The sequence below is a fragment of the Sciurus vulgaris genome (assembly GCF_902686455.1).
Source record: "Sciurus vulgaris genome assembly, chromosome: 8".
NCBI lineage: Eukaryota > Metazoa > Chordata > Mammalia > Rodentia > Sciuridae > Sciurus > Sciurus vulgaris.
This window is the reverse complement of record NC_136468.1, coordinates 23,782,368-23,799,879: the sequence shown is the minus strand read 5'-3', so window position 1 is coordinate 23,799,879 and position 17,512 is coordinate 23,782,368. Positions and strand designations below refer to the sequence as shown.

General features: G+C 33.8%; 1 protein-coding gene across 1 annotated transcript in view; it reads right to left on the bottom strand.

Annotated features, from left to right (window-relative positions):
• COPG2 (COPI coat complex subunit gamma 2) overlaps positions 1-17,512 on the bottom strand; it is a 107,739-nt gene that overhangs the window by 83,126 nt on the left and 7,101 nt on the right. Inside the window, exons 5-6 of the mRNA XM_079150194.1 lie at positions 16,969-17,048; positions 253-328 (exon numbers count right to left, since the gene is read on the bottom strand). Coding sequence (XP_079006320.1) covers positions 253-328; positions 16,969-17,048 — 156 coding nt within the window. The remainder of the gene's footprint in view (positions 1-252; positions 329-16,968; positions 17,049-17,512) is intronic.

The window sequence follows — 17,512 nt, the reverse complement described above, 5'->3', positions numbered from 1 at the left end:
ATAAAAACAGTGCTCTAACTCCAACAGGTGTGTCAGGGCAAATATAGAGAAAAATAGGCTAAAATAAACGAGCAAAAGGAAAAAACAAACTGGAAAAAAAAAAGCCTGGAATCACAAAAGCCTTTCTGGTGGTCTTATTTCTCTTACACTGAAGAGTCACCAAGTCAAACTAGGGGATCATACTAAATCTACATATCACCAGTAGATAAAGAGAGTGCTCCCTTAGGTAACTCAATAAAACAGAGAACTTACATCCGTGATTCTGCAGAGAGCCCTGATGGCTGGACCTCGGTATATATCTTCCTTTCCAGTCATGTCCTTAGTCAGACTAAGAAAAACCAAATTAGTGAAAGGGAGATCAACTGAAATGTTCTCTCCTAAGGAGTCCACTCCTAGCTAATTCCCAGCTGTCCCCATAGTTATCTTAACACAACTACTGAATCAACAAATATTTACAGAGTATATTCTTTGTGTAAGTGCTAAATCTATTAGAAGTGGACTATTATAAATCTACAGAACACAATGATAAGCAAAACAAAGTCCTTTGCCTTCACAGAACTTACACACCAGTAAGAAGAGAGAGAAAACTCACAAACAACAAGAAAAAAAATGCAATTTAAAATATTGAAAATTGAAATGAAAAATAAAATAAGGACAATAGTATTGAGAGGCCTAGGTTGAAATCCACCTGAATCCTAAAGAACCATTAGTAGAACTTTTTATATAAAACTCACAAAAATTACTAACCCATGAAGTCTCTCTCTCTCTTGCACAGCTTTCTAAAATAATAATCAACAGCTTCAGATATTTCTGCTGAGCTTTAGAAACAGGCAGAGACACGTGGACTGAGCAACAAAATTCTATACCCATACTTTAAAGAAGGTTTTTAGCCTTTGGCCCTCCTTCTCTTGTCTTCTGTGCATTTATACTATCCCCAAACTATTAATTTCCCCATTCCTTAACTCCTCTCACATAATTCAAAATGGCCTAACTCACTGCATTAGGATACCAGAGGAAAATGTTGAGAATACTGAGAGTCTTTTATTTCTTTCTTTTCAAAATTATAAATATTATTCACTTAATATTTTAAAAAATATTCAGAAAAATATAAAATAATACTTAAGTCTCTGCCACCTACCTAGCCTTTAATATCACTTAGAGATAACCACAGTGAACAGTTTCTTATTAAGGAAGTTTTTAAAATCATATACACATTATTAAAATGTACATCAATAAATGTGCACTCCTTTGACACCTTTCCTTTATTGCTTAATAATATAATGAAAATCTTTACATATTGGCATTTAATATTTATCCATATATCTTAAAATAAATTTGTTTCTAAAATATCTTTTTATTGACAGCACAAATTTCCATTGTTCACATATAATTGATTTGTTAACCATTCTTTTTAACAAATATTTACATTTTTCCAATTAAATTTTAAAACGAAGGCTTCTGTTGGTCAAATTTGGAATAATATGGCATCACAATATTATTTAATGATAGAAATGGTTTATAACACAAAGAATAAAATTCCATGATTCCAAACTGATGACAAAAAAAAAGCATTTTTTTAAAGGGAAGAAAGTTATATTTTAAAGAAAGTCAAGTAATAAATATGAGAATGACAGAAATGGGGGAAAAAATCACCATTTTCAACCACCACAGTAATAAAATCAGACAAGTATTATCAATGAGTGCTAAAATTATTGGTAAAAGATTGTTAAGGAAATAGATATACACAGCATCAAAGGAAAAGAGTAATTTTTGTGAAACTTGTTCAGTAAAAATCCATGTTGCTTTCCCCACCCTCAAATGGTTACCTTTATCCCAACTTGATTCTTTTTAAAAATTTTACACTGATAGGAAATGTTGTCTCTTTTACTTAATATAACTTGAAAATCTTTTCACATGATCACTTATATACTCAGACTTTAGAATTAATTTGCAATGGCATCTTTTATGTACTAAAGTCATATGTGAATTTTGGTCTATTTCTGTACTTTCTCTTATATTACTCTTTGTTTTTTTTGTTTTATTTTTACCCTTTTCAGTATAAAAGTTTATTTTAAATACTATGCCAACATACAATTTTTTATATCTAGGAGCAGGTTCCCCTGCTTTCAATCTTTATCTAAATTATCCAGTTATTGTCAGATCGTTTCAGAGGAGATTTAGAATTATTTGCCAAGTACTAACATTTCACTTAGATAACAATAAATATTGGCAAGGATATAGGGGAAAGGCACACTCATACATTGCTGGAATGACTACAAATTGGTGCAACCACTCTGGAAAGCAACATGAAGATTCCTCAGAAAACCTGGAAGGGACCCATCATTTGACCCAGTAATCCCACTCCTCAGTGTACACCCAAAGAACTTAAAATCAGCATACTACAGTTATGCAGCCACATCAATGTTTACAGCAGCTCAATTCATATGGAACCAACCTAGGTGTCCTTCAACAGATGAATAGATAAGGAAAATGTGGTATATATACACAATGGAGTATTACTCAATTATAAAGAAGAATGAAATTATGATATTTGCTGGTAAATGGATGGAACTGAAGACTATCATGCTAAGTGAAATAAGCCAATTCCAAAACACCAAAGGTCAAATGTTCTCACTGACATGCAGATGCTAAAACACAATAAAGTGTGGGAGATGAAGAATAAATGTTCACTGGATTAGACAAAGGGGAATGAAGGGAAGGGAGAGGGTGGGAATAGAAAAGACAGTAAAATGAACTGTACATAACTTTCCTATGTTCATATATAAATATACAATCTGTGTAACTCCACATCATGTACAACCACAAGAATGGGAAGTTATACTCCATGTATTTATGTCAAAATACACTCTACTGTCATGTATATCTAAAAAGAACATATTTTTAAAATTAAAAAAAAGAATAAACATTTTACTTGGAAATGTCCTGTACTTAATACATAGGTTAACAAAAGGATAGATTCTATTTTTCCAAGCCTTCTTTAAATGTTCCTCAATAGTTTTTAAGTTTCATTTAGATAGGCCCTGTACATTTAAGTTTGCTTTTCAATATTTCTTCATTTTTGTGTGCCACTATAAATTGTACCTTTTATTATATGTTCTGATAAGCATTTGAATATAGGAATACTACTCACTTAATCTCCTCAAAATCCTAAAGAGAAGGGATTCGTACAATCACTATTTTATAGATTTAAAAAAAAAAAAAAAAAAAGCATAGAATAACTTGTCTGGAAAGTAAAAGGGTAGGGGTTCAAATCTAAAAAGTTTGGTGTATCAGTCAATCATGTTAAATAATAATTTTTCATTTTCTTTACAGTATTATATTATCTCTTTCTATCATGCAATTACACTAGCTAATACTTCTAGAATAGTGGTAATATTGGTTATTTTATATTGTTCCTGACTTAATGAGTATGTTTCCAGTTAACTATAATGCTGGCTTTAGATTTATGACCTACTTTTCTTTTAATTGTGTCAGAGCATTATGTATCTCCTGTTTCTCAGAGTTTTTAAAAATGAACAAGTATTTAATTTTGACCAATATCTTCTGGGCATATAATCACATGGCTTTTGACTTTGACCTACTAATACAAGAAACTATATTTGAAAAATTCCTCACATTAAAGAATCCCCAAGATGAACCCTCTACATTGTAATGAATTCTATTTGTTAAAATTTTATTTAAGACCTATTAGAAATGATATGTAATATCATTCTCTAGTTCTCTATTTTTATAAATCTTTTAAGTGGAATTAATTTCTTCTACTGAGATGGTCTACTTAGATTTGCTGTCTATTTGGGGGTCAGTTTTGATAATTTACATTTTCATTGAAAAATTGCTCTGATTTATCTATCAATATTATTGTTTTCTGAATCAATTTTTATTAATTTCTGACTTACCAAAGCTAATATCTTCCTTTGGCTTTCCTTGGGCTTATTTTATAATTTTTCTAACTTCATAAATAGAATACTTAATTCATTGCTTTTCATCATTTTCTCCTTGCAGAATACTATAAACTAGAACTGAAAACATACTTCAACTAGCCCTTAACATTTGCTTTCTTTTTCTGCTAGAAAACTAAGAACCAAACTTCCTAGACTCTCTGTAACTAGGATACACACCTGTGACCTAAGTCTACCATGCAGACATAACCAAGTCCACTTAAATACAGAAGTACGCAATGTGTAGGGAAATAAGATCTTTAGTCAGAGACAGCTGCTTTACCTGGGTGTGGCTGTGGTGGAACTTTGGATATTTCTTGAACATAGTACAGTGCTTATTCAGGTGACCACAGCAACAGTGTGATGCTAAAACAGTTCTGCAGTGTGAGTAATTTTTCCTGATGCTTTCTTTTTGGCTCTGTAGGATGCAAGCTTGGTTCTCTAGACTTCTAAGAGTCTATAAACTAGACTCTACAAATGAAAACCCTAAGAAATACATTCATTTAGTAATTTCAGTGCTAATGGTAGTGAATAGTCCTTTGAGTATAACTTTAGTTGAAATAATAGTTTTTAATCATTCATATTTTTTTAAGTATTCTGTTTTAGTTGTAGGTGGAAACAATACCTTTACTTTTATGTGGAACTGAGGATTGAACCCAGGGCCTCACGCATGCTAGGTGAGCACTCTACCACTGAGCCACAACCCTGGCCCCCATATTTTTTAAAATATACGGCAATTTCAATTTTCATTTATACTCAGGCAAAAGCTGAGGCTTCTTTTTATTTTTTCATTTTTATGTATCTTAATATTGTTACTTTCTTTTCAAAATAAATGTATAGTTTGCACTGTAATAAAAAATAATCTCTAATGTATTTCCACTTCCTGAAATTAAGGAGTTTTCAGGGGCTGAATGTTTGCTAAACACTTTATAAATTCTCCATGAACACTTTTCTATTATAAATATATAATTTCCATAAAAATTAATCTTTTTAAAGCATAATACTCAGATCCTTTCTACCCTTTGGTGGGTTTTTTCCTGTTATTAACAGTGACTGATAGTATTTTGTTTCTGTTAATATTTTTTGTGATTTTTGGTTTACATACTTTGATGCTATATTAATTGGTAAATAATTCGTTATAGTTCTATAATTGTTTTGGATATTTATAATGTATTCCTATTTTGTCTCATTCAAAACTTTTCTGCGCTAAAACCAGTTTCCTAATATTATCACTTAAGCTTCCTTTCAATAGTGTGTGCCTTTTGTGCTTCCACCCATCCTTTCACATTCTGACTTTACAACCTTGTTTTATGTGTATCACAGTATGTAACATACAGTTAGTTGTATTTTAATTTTTAAACTAATCTGCATTTCTTTTAATAGGCTACGTTTAGGGTTAGTTCCATTGATTTGTTTTGTGTTATGACTATTGTGAACACTTTTGTATCCTATAAGGCAGCACTAATAGAACTTTCTGCTATGATGGAAATGTACATTACCCAATATGGTAGCCATAGTTAAATGTGGTTACTGGGCACTTACAATACAGCAAGTGAAACTATGCAACTGAATTTTTAATTTTATTTAATTAATGTTCATTGTAATTAAAGTAGACATATGTGTATAGCCAAGGGCCACCTTAGTGGATAATACAGCTCTAAGGATTATGTTTTGTTTTGCAGTGTTGTTGTGTTTTCCTTCTGAAATATGGAAGTTGTATATTCTAACTTTAGTTATTTTTTTGCCATAAGTTTAGATAAAACAGTTATCCTGTGAAAACTAAGAAAATTAGTGCACAATGTCTCCTCTTTCATCTGCTCTCCCTTCTCTATTTTTGTTAGTATCATTCTTTTAGCATTATCATGAAAGACATTGTAAACATTTATATTCTATCTTTAAACACAATTCCTACAGTGGTTTAATCTAACTTCTATAATTGAATAAATTTAATGTTCACTGCTAAGTTATTACCTAATATTCCTCTATTACAGAATTCATTTTTTTAACTTTTGGATTACTATAATTTGGATTACTATAACTTTTTAAAGAAAAGCTTATAAGTATTATGATTCCTGAATTCTTTTAAGTCTGGAAGCCTGCTTGTTGTCCCTGTACTTGAATGACAACTTGCTTAGTTATACTGTTCTTGGATCTCATTCTTTTTCTTATAAGTCTGCAGACACGGTTGACACACTTTTTCCAGAAAGGGTTGGTTAGTAAATATTTCAGATTTTGCAGGCGATATGTCTCCTCCACACTATTCAATCCTACAGTATGAAAGCAGCATACTCAATACATTAAAAAAATGTGTGTGTGTTCCAATATAATTTTATTTACAAAATTAGGAAGTGGCTTTGGCCATAGGTCATAGTGTGCCAATCATGCTCCATACTTCTGTCTCAGCTTGGGCTGCCCTAGCTGCAAAGGCTCGACTATAAAGAGCTTTATTTGGGAATGTGTTCAGAGGACAAATAAAGCATAGGGAGTTGAACAGGGAAGGAAGTAAAAATCAACATAAAGTTTTCTTTGAGTGGGTCACTGGTACTGGCAACTGGTTATTTAATGAGCATTCGTCTCACAAGCTTTATATTTCAGAACCACTAGCTATTGCTCCCTGGCTGAACATTAACCTCAGAGTGTTAATTCCTCCATGTTTTTTTAAAAAATATTTTTTATTTTATTTGTTCTAATTAGTTGTACATGACAGTAGAATGTACTTATACATTTTGATAGAACATATATAAATGAAGTGTAATCTCTCATTTTTGATTATACATATTGCAAGATCACATCGGTCATGCAGTCATACATGTACATGAGGTAATAATATCTATTTCACTCTACTATCATTCCCTCCCCCATACCCCTTCTCCTTCCTTCACTCCTCTCCATACTTCTGAGTAATAAAATGTGAGTTGCAAGACAAGTACTGAACACCAAAGGAAAGGAAACAAGCAGGTACTATTAATGTGAGTGGGCAGAGCAATGCAAAGAACTGCTCGCTGCATAACAGCTGGAGTCAAAGATGAGCTCATACAAAGTGGTTCAGAAAAGGCATCCAATACAGTCTACTCTGTGCACCCCTCAAATCTGTACACATTCTCCATTAAGTCTAATATGCCACTGAGGCTTCAGTATGGTAACCACCAAAAGACTATAGAAGATTAAGTTGAACATGGTATAATGCTTGCTGTTATTAACTCATTCTAAGGCCATAATGGATCAACTTCATCTCCTTCTTATAACCACCTATACTATTTTTACCTCAACCTTAGCCAGCACCTCATCTAGTCTTGGTTACTGACTGGTAGCTGACTCAAACCTTTATCCTAAAGGATCTGAAGTCCTTTGTTGGAGGTACCCTGGTTGGACCACTGGTTGTTCCCTATTCCCTATTCACCATTGTCACAGGCATGAAAAGTACTAAAATGCCCAAGTGAATTCTAGAAAAAGTTCTCCTTGCCACCACTATATAGAAATAACCCTAGCTCCCAAGTGGAATCAAGATCAATTAATATCTCTATGAGTACAGTAGCACCTTCTTTACCTTAACTAACATCAAGAATCCAGAGTGACCCAATAGTAATCATAATTCCCGATCTGCAAACTGACTCACTCTCTGCCCGAGGTCTTCTGACATTGGAGTGTGAGATGCCTATGGTTGACAACTTCTCCCTTAGGCATGTATAATGCAGAAGTGTCAGGTATTTCTGTGCTGGCAGAAATCCTCAACCAATAGGAAAAAAGAGCCCATGAGTGAAATGCATTTTCCTTTTCATCTCTCAAAAACATTGTCCCCTGCAAACTAGGCCTCTAATCTCAATTCAGGGTGGCGATGATATGCCACCTTAATCCATTCCTGCTTCTGTAATAAAATATCTGACTGGGTAATTTTTTTTTTTTTTTTTTTTTTGCAGGGGTGGGGGATACCAAGGATTGAACTTAGGAGCACTCAACCACTGAGCCACATCCCCAACCCTATTTTGTAATTTACTTAGACACAGGGTCTCACTGAGTTGCTTAGTGCCTCGCTTTCACTGAGGCTGGCTTTGAACTCTCCATCCTCCTGTCTCAGTCTCCCAAGCCACTGGGATTATAGGCATGTGCCACCGTGTCCAGCTAGGTAATTTATAAAGAACAGAAATTTATGTGCTTATAGTTCTGGAGTCTGGGAAGTTCAAGATCAAGGCACTAGTGGATTCAAAGTCTGGTGCAGGCCCTTTCTTCATAGATGGCACCATCTAGATGTCTTCACATGGTAGAAGGGATGGACGAGAGGAAGGCAGCTCTCTGAAACCTCTTTTATAATAGCATTAATGCCATTCGTGAGGGCATGGCCTAATCACCTTCCAAAGGCCCTACTTCTTAATACACTGCATTGGGAAATAAGTTGCAACATGAATTTTATAGGGACACAAATGTTTAAACCATAGCAGATGCATATATTCTGTCACTGGAATGAGAGTGAGATAGTCCAGGCCTACTTCCACTTCTTAATTACTAGACTCATGTATTTACTGTGACATTTCCATACACTTCTCATCAAGTCAATGTATATACTGCATCACAGTAGAACATTCTCCAACCTCACAGGGTCCCATCTCCAACCTAGTACATCAACTGAGTATTTAACAGGCCATATCGACATTCCATTAGGCTACCTTCTCCTAGGTGAAATAGAGTATAATAAAACTATTGTATCTCTAGTCAAGAGTCCACTGTCATATTGTATCATAAAATGGGTAGCAATGGGGCTGGGGAGATAGCTCAGTCGGTAGAGTGCTTGCCTTGCAAGCACAAGGCCCTGGGTTCGATCCCCAGCACTGCAAAAAAAAAAAAAAAAAAAAAAAAATGGGTAATGGGTAGCAATGTCAAGCAGTATACCATAACAATAAATTGAAAAGAGCTGTTTGTATCACAACTTGGACCTATGGAAAATCCTTGGTTCATTTTATATTTCATGATGTTTTAACATGCTTTTAAAAAAATTGTTTTCAAATTCATCAACCTTTTATTATTTCTGGAATTTTAGTCATAAGTAACAAAGTCTTTCCTTAGGTGAACATTAAAGAGGAATATATCTATATTTCTTCTAGTATAATATGTATGGTTTCATTTTTTTAAATATATATTCCTGATCCATATGAAGTTTATTCATGTGTATGAGATATAGATTGCTAGTGGTTTGAATATGATTTCGGTGTGTACCCCAACAGTTTATGTGTTGAAATTTAATACCCATTGTGAGGTATGAAGAGGGTGGAAACAATCTGGCCATAGAGTTTAGAAATGCAGCCTTTGGAAGGTGAGAATTGAGTCCTCCTGACTGCAATCAGTGCCCTTATTTTTTTTTTTTAATTAAAGAGTACAGAGAACTAGCTAATCTATTCTACCACATGAAGATCACCTTGGGGTTTAGGACTGAAAAATATGAATTTTAGGGGACATGAACATGTAGACCCTAGAAGGGGTTTTAATTTTTTTTTCCTCTTAGAAGTTTTATATCATTACTGTCAAATTTATTCCCAAGTATTTAATCTGTTTGGTTGCTGTTGTAAATGGGGTTCTGTCTATCGCTATGATCTCTGTGTATCTATATGAAAACTTCTGAGTTTTATGTTAATTTTATTCCCCGCTATGGCACTAAATTCTTTTGTTTGAGTTTACTTTACTAGTGAGTATCTGGAGTTTCCAGGTATTTTATTACATCACCTAAAGAGAAATTTTACTTATTAATTATTATGTTTCACACTGGTTTCTCCTAACTGCATTACATAAACTTCTAGTAACAACACTGAATAGTAGTTAAGATAATGAACATCTTTGCCTCATTTCTGATCTTAGTGAAAATAACTTTAGTGCTTCTTCCCTTTTAAAAAAATATTAGGATCATATCTGGCAATTTGTACTTCCCTGGGAAGTTCCCCATTTCGTCTAGATTTCAATTTTATTTCAAAGAGCTTTATAAGTCTATTTTAGAATTTTTATATTTTTTCTGTTTCATTATTTCTTCCTTATTTCTTATTTTTGTATATTTGTGCTTTTTCCCTTTTTCAACTTAGTGGTTTTCTATTTTGTTAACTTTTCAAAAGCAGAATTTTGATTTATTAGATTTATTTTCTCATTCTTTATTAATTTCTGCTTTGATTTATGTTTCCTACCCAATGCTTTCTTTTGAATTATTTTGTTATCTCATTTTTTAGCTGAGAATTTAATTCATCAATTTTTATTATTTCCTTTTTACTAAATAAACCCCTTAGTGAATTTCCATATGAATTTTAAAATCAATACTGTCAATTTCTACAAAAAAGCCTGCTGGGATGTTGATGGATCTGTAGATCAATTTGAAGAAAATAAGCACCTGAACAATATTGAGTCATTCAAATCATAAACATATTTCTCTGTTTATTTATCTTATTTAATTTGTATCAGCAATGTTTTATAGTTTTCAGTGTATATATGATAATCTTCCAACAGATTTATACCAAAGAAGTATTTCATATTTTAATGCTACTGCAAATAGTATTAATCTATAATTTTTAATTAGTCTTTGCTAGTATATTGAAAAGTAATTTTTATATATTGAGCTTATATTCTGCAAACCTGCTAAACTCACATTAATTCTTGTAGTTTTTGTTGGATTCTACCAATTTTCTACATATATGTCACTAGCAAATAAACAAGTATTGCCTTTGTTATTCAAGTTGTTCAAATCCTTAATAAGTTTTCTGTGTACTTGCCTTATATTTTTGAGAGAAAGGTATTGAAATTTCTAACTTTAATTATGGATTTGTCAATTTCTTCTTGCAAATCCATCAGTTTTTGCTTCAAATACTGTGGAACATTGTTAACAGTTGCATAAACAACCAGGAGTATTATGTTATCTTGATAGGTTGAAATCTTTATCCCTGATAGTATGACTTATTGTAAAATCCATATTATCTGATATTAAAACCAAGAATGCAGTTTCCTTGTTATTGAGTTAGCACACTGTATCTTTACATTTTTTACTGGTATTTGTTTCTACATATTTAAAGTATGTCATTATAAACAACACAAATCTAACAAATAGTTAGACTTGGCTTTTTAGAAAATCCAATCTAGCAATCTGCGCCTTTTAACTGGGATGTTTAGAGTATTCACCTATAATGATATTGGTGTGGCTAGGTTTGAAATTATCATCTTGCTGTTTCTTTTCTGTTCATCTCATCTGTTTTTTGTTCTTTTCCTTTTCCCCTTCTTTTGGATTGAGTGTTTTTTATGATTTGGTTTATCTCTTTGTAGGCTTTAATTAGCCATAACTGCTAATTAAATTGTTATTTAGTGGCTGCTTTAGGGCTTACAACGTACACTTTTAACTTATCACTGACTGCCTTCAAGTGCCTTTATCTCACATACAAAGTAAAAACTTTTTAGCAATAAAATTCCATTCCCCCTGCCACTGGGTCTCCTGCTTTTATTACCATTCATAAATTATAGAAACCAAACTAAATTATGATCTGTATTTAACTAGTCAACTAACTTTTAAAGAAATTTTAAAAATTAGAAAATTTTCTTATAAACTACTCAGGTTAACATTTCCAGTACTCTTCACTCCCCTGTGTTAATTCATATTTTCATTCAGTTATCATTTTCCTTCTGACGAAAAAAATGCCCTTTAATATCTGCAAGTTAATCTGTTTTGGTATATCTGAAACTGCATGAGTATACCACATCTATCCATTCCTCTACAGATGCGCATTTGGGTTGTTTGAAGTTTATGTAACAGAGTTCCTCTGCAATTAAAAGCTCTAAAATGTATTCCCTCCAACTTTCTGGTTGGTATTTTCTCCATCTCAATGAAAGCTAAGAAACTACCCCAAAGCCCAAGTGGCACCAGCAAAAGTTGAGAAAAAGGAATTGTGACATGTTCCCTGTGAATATGTACATTTTCTGCCTTTTGTTCCACTGTACTCCCTGTCTTATAAAAGCAGTTTGAGAACTGAGCTCCCCAAAGATGGAGATGTGAGACAGAAAAGGCCTCTATCTTCTCTAAAACTGGTTTTGAATGAATTTGTTTTCCTTCAACCCCTGTCTCCCAAGATCTAGTGGAGCAACAAGCAGTAGAACCTTTCATTCCCAATAACATACAGACCTATCACAAGTGATCAGAAATTCTTGTACGGTCTTTTTTTAGGGCTATGTTTTCATTTTCTGTGGGTAAATACCTAGAAATGGTATTACTTGTCACACAGTATGTGTTTATAAGAAATTGCCTAACCTTTTTTCTAAGGCAGTTAGACCATTTCTCTTTCCAATCTGCAATGTATGAGTTTCAGCTGCTCCACGTACTCTGTACTGGAGTATAAAGTAGACTTTTTTGATTTTGGTATTGTCAAGCTTCTTTATTTTGGCCATTCTAGTCAGTATGGGATGATATTTCATTAAGGGTTTCTTTTGTATTTTTGAGAACATTTTCATGCGCTTATTGTCTATTCATATATTTTCTTTTATGAAGCATCTGCCTTCTGGTTTTCTTAATCTCCAAAGAGTTCTTTGCAATAAGACACAGCTGTCTCTGTATAGAGAATGGTCATCTATGATATTAGTTTCTATTCATGCTACAACAAATTACCACAACTAGGAGCTTAAACAACATAAATTTATTGTTTTTACAGTTCTGTAGAATAAAAGTCCAACATCTCACTGGGCTAAAATCCATTGTTGTCACTAGGCCTGTATACATTTCACATGCAAAAATACATTCTCCAGATCCCAAAATCTCCCCAAATTTTAACACATTATAGTATCAATTTAAAGTCCAAAATCTCACCTATTCAAAAGTACCCCAGTGGCCTACTTCCTCCAACTAGGCCCCATTGCCCAATAAGGCCATCAAATATGAATCCCTGAATGGATTAATCTATTGATAAGGTCAGGGCCCTCATGATCCAATCACTTCCCCAAATCCCCACCTTTAAACAATTCTACACTGGGGACCAGCCTTCAACAAACAAGTCTTTAGGGGACACTTCATATCTAAACCGTAACTGTGAAATTCTTGAGATAAGCCATCCTGAAGCAATATTCCTCTTCATCTCTGAACCCATGAAATCAGACAAGTTGCCTGCTCCCAAAATACAGTGTGGGAATGCCATAGGACAGCAATTACAGATATTTCCATTCAGAAACAGAGAAAATAGAAGAAAAAAGTCACTGGTCCCTGTTTTAAAATCCACCCAGGCAAACGGAATAGGGTTCTGCCTGGGCAGAACTTTGCAAAGTTCTCCCAGCCACCAGTAGCCTGCACCTCTGCCCTTCAAGTCACCACTCCTTTGCCATAAAGGGTGGACTGCACGTATTCAAAGCTGAGTAGTTCTAGGAGCCTATTTCCTGCCTGGAGAATTCTGGGGTGTTGACAACTTTCTTTCACTTCATCCTCTTTCACTTTGTGTCCAAGCTGATAGAATTTCTGCTGGCGTAAGATTCTCAAGAACCTGTGGGTCTACCATAAAAGTACAGAGGCTCACTCCATTACACAAGAGGATCCTCCACAGATCTTGCCTAGATAATCCCATCTCTATTTTTGGTTTCTGCTTAGATGCTAAGGGAATCTATGAGTCTCATCCTTGATCTCTTCAGTGTGTTCTGTGTGAGTGACTACTCTGACCTTCTGATCTGAGGTTCCAGCAAAAGGTTGTGCAGTGACTCCTTTGGTTTTATTCTCTAAAGTACACTTTCCTGACAGTGATCTTCTGATTTAAGCACCTTTCCCTTTTGAGTAGACTGAGAATTTCCAAAATTATCAAGTCATAACTCTTTTTTCTTTAACAAATTTCCTTTCAATTTACTTCTCTGCTTTAAATTTTTACTAAGAGCAGCAAAAATAAACCAAGTGCATCTTCAACACTTTGTTTGGAAGCCTGTTAAATAGCCAAGTTCACTGCTTATAAGTCTTGCTTCCCACATAATCACAGGACAGAATTCTGCTAAGTTGTCACTATAAAAGTAAGAGTCCCCTTTTTTCCAGTTTCCAACATCTTCCTTATTTTCCTGAGACATCCCAACAGCATCTATAATGTCCATATTTCTATCAACAGTTCACAATGATTTAGGTCATCTCTAAAATGATGTTCTGTCTATCCCACTCACTACTTCTTGAATCTGGCATAGCCATTAACATCCATACTTTTATTGTTCCACCATCTCCCCAAAATGCTTCTAGCTTGTTCTAACTCCAAAGCTACTTTTATAATTTTAGGTACTTATTATAGTACGACTCCATTTCCAGGTACCAAAATCTGCATTATTTTTCTATGTCTGCAAAATACCACAAACTTAAAGGTTCAGGACAATATTCATTTCTTTATCTTATGCTTATGAGTTTGAAGCCCAAAATAAGTCTCACTGGTCTAAAATCAAAATACCTACAGGACTGCATTCCATTCTTGGAGATTATAGGGATTATTAAAGTTTGAATACGTTCCCCAAGAGTTCATATGCTGGCAGTTCAGCGCCTAGTGTAGTAATGTTGAGGTGGTGAACCTTTAAGAATTAGCACCTAGTAGAAAGTGGGTTAGGTCACTGGGGGCACCACCCTCAGACAGAATTAATGTAGTTCTCTCAGGACCCAGTTAGTTCTCATTTACAAGAATGAGTTGTTGTAAGAAGAGGAAGCCTGGCTCGAATTCCTCTGGCTTCCTGTCTCACCACATGATTTCTTCTGCATGTACTCCTAGCACTGTGATAACATTAACCATGTGGCCCTTGCCAGAAATCAAATGGATGGGACCATCTAATCTCAAACTTTCAGCCTCTAAAACGTAAGCTAAACAAACCTCTCTTCTTTCTAAAATACCCAGCTTCAGGCTTTTTTTTTTTTTTTTTTTTTAACAACAGAAAATGCACTAGGGCAGGGTAAATCCATTTCTTTATTTTAGCTTCTAGAGGTCACCCATGCTCTTTGGCTCATAGCCCCCTTCCTCTATCTTCAACTCCATCAACAATGGCATCTCTTTGACCTACTTCCATTATCACTCTCTTTACTGAACCTCTTCTTCTGCTTTCCCCTTCCATTTTTAAGGATCCCTGTCCTTACAGGACAATTATTCTACCTACCACATCTACTAACCACTTCAAATGAACTAGAAGTAAACCATAATTCAAGGTAGTCTAGTAAGACTCAGAGGGAAGTACTAACAGCTAAAAGAAATAAACAAAAAGCAGATGACTAATTAAAATTTCCAAATATTTAGTGAATCTAGCAATCTAACGGTTTTCTGTTCCTTACTTGCAGCAGACATGGTTGGTTGACTAATGCAACACCCATTTCAATCCCCTCTCCCTTGCCTGCCCCTAATACTTGAGCTATAAAAGCTAAATACTCACTTTCCTGGCCTCAAGGATAGTCATATAACACAGTTGTGCCAAATGAAATCTAAAAATTGCCTTGGGAAAAGCAATTGCATTCCTGATAAAGAGGCAGATGGTGCTGGCACTCCCTGGCCCACTTCCCAGTAGCCCTCCTGCCTTGAGTGTGGTGCACTGCCAGTAATTCAGGCATCTATTTTGCAGTAATGGAACACATCCAAAAGAACTCAAGAGACACCAGCCCTGCCACTGTTGAATGACTGAACCAACACCAGTTAGTCTGTGCCTCCAGACTTATGGTTATATGAGGAAAAATAAACTCCCATCTTGTTTAAGTCACTGTTTACATCTGCTTTTCTGATTTTCAGCTAAAAGCTTTCCTAATTGAAACTATATTCAATATAACTGCTGGTTAAACACACGCACCCTCCTCCAAAAATGTATTTTGTTGTACAAAAACCATATTCGGTTAAATAAATTATAATTAATAAGTAAAAAGGCAACTTTTAAAAATAACATTTATTATATATTTTAGAACTATAAATTGTACATGCTCATTCTAAGACATTTTGAAATTAGCAAAAGCTTGAAAAACAAAACAAAACATTATGAGCTCCAATCCCCAAACCAGAGATAACCTACTGGTAACATATCAGTGTACTTCCATTCATATTTTTTATATGTATACATAAAATATTTTTAGTGAGACTATATGGAATACATAGATTGAATCCAACTGTCAGCACTAAATTTAGCAAGGACTTAGATATATCAAAAATATTTTCAAAAACTTAATACATTTCATAATATGATTATAACATGGTTAAAACATTTTATTAATGATAGACACATAAATTATCCTTTTGCTACTGTAAACAGTGTTTGAAAAACTTACATACCTACATGTGACGATTTTCTGAGGATAGTTGCAAAGATACGGTATTACTGAGCAAGTGAATAAAAATCTTTTTATTTAATAAAGGCTACCAAACTGCTTTCCAGAAAAACTGAACGACTCTTAAAAGTACTGACTGCTGCCTTTTTGGTTTTTTGCCAATTTGATGAGTAAAAATATCTAATTTTTGAATTTTAATTTACATTTTTTGGTCACTATTGAGAGTGACTATCTATATTTAGATCCTTTATACTAGCTATTTTAAGAATTATCACTTGGTATTGTTTTTAAAAATAAGAGTTCTTTATATATTAAGCATGGTAGCCTTTTGATGTTATATTGTAAATATTTTATTTCAGTGTCTCATTTACTTCTCAGTGTTATTTATATATTTTATGAACATTTTTAAGGTAATAAAATCTATTGGCATTACTCTATGATTTATTAGATAGAGGTGGTTTTCACATGATGACATCTGCACTTTAGAGATGAATGCCTTAAAACACAATATTCTCTTAAATGTTTTTTGGCTTCCTTATAGTCAAAAAGTAAACAAAGGAGAACAGAAAATATTTCATAAATATAACATCCTAGTTTATTTTTATTTTTATTTTTTTTAGTTGTAGGTGGACACAATACCTATATTTTATTTTTATGTGGTGCTGAGGATCAAACCCACGGCCTCATACATGGTAGGTGAGCGCTCTACCACTGAGCCACAACCCCAGCCCTCATCCTAGATTTTGATACTAGGTAGTCACATACCTGCTTGTAACAATTATCACATCCTCAGAGATGGTAGCCATTTCTTTGATGGTAAGGTAGCACATTCTCCTCAATGTTTGCTGAAAAAATATTTACAGAAGGTAATAGGTTATTCAGAAAGAAATGTTTCCTTTAATTTTTGAAGTAAGGATTCCCAGTACAAATATTTAGAGAGATTCTTAAAAATATTCTTACCTACCAAAAAAAAACCTTTTGAAAAATATCTGGGTTAGAAAATAGTTAGAATATTATTATTTCCTAATAAATACTTGATGCCCTGACACCCTGGGAAACAACAAAGAAAAACTGAAAAATTCAATTAAATGGGTCTTTCTACAGAGATTCTGAACTTAGATTCTGATAGTTTTAGTTCAAAGACATAGTTTTCATCATTTTCATCAAAGTGTTAACAGCTTGTCCTGGTAAAAGTATTTTTACAATTCTTAAAAAACATGTACGGATGGGGTGGGGGTTGTAGCTCAGTGGGAGAGCACCTGCCTAGGACATGTGAAGCACTGGGTTCGATCCTTAGCACCACATAAAA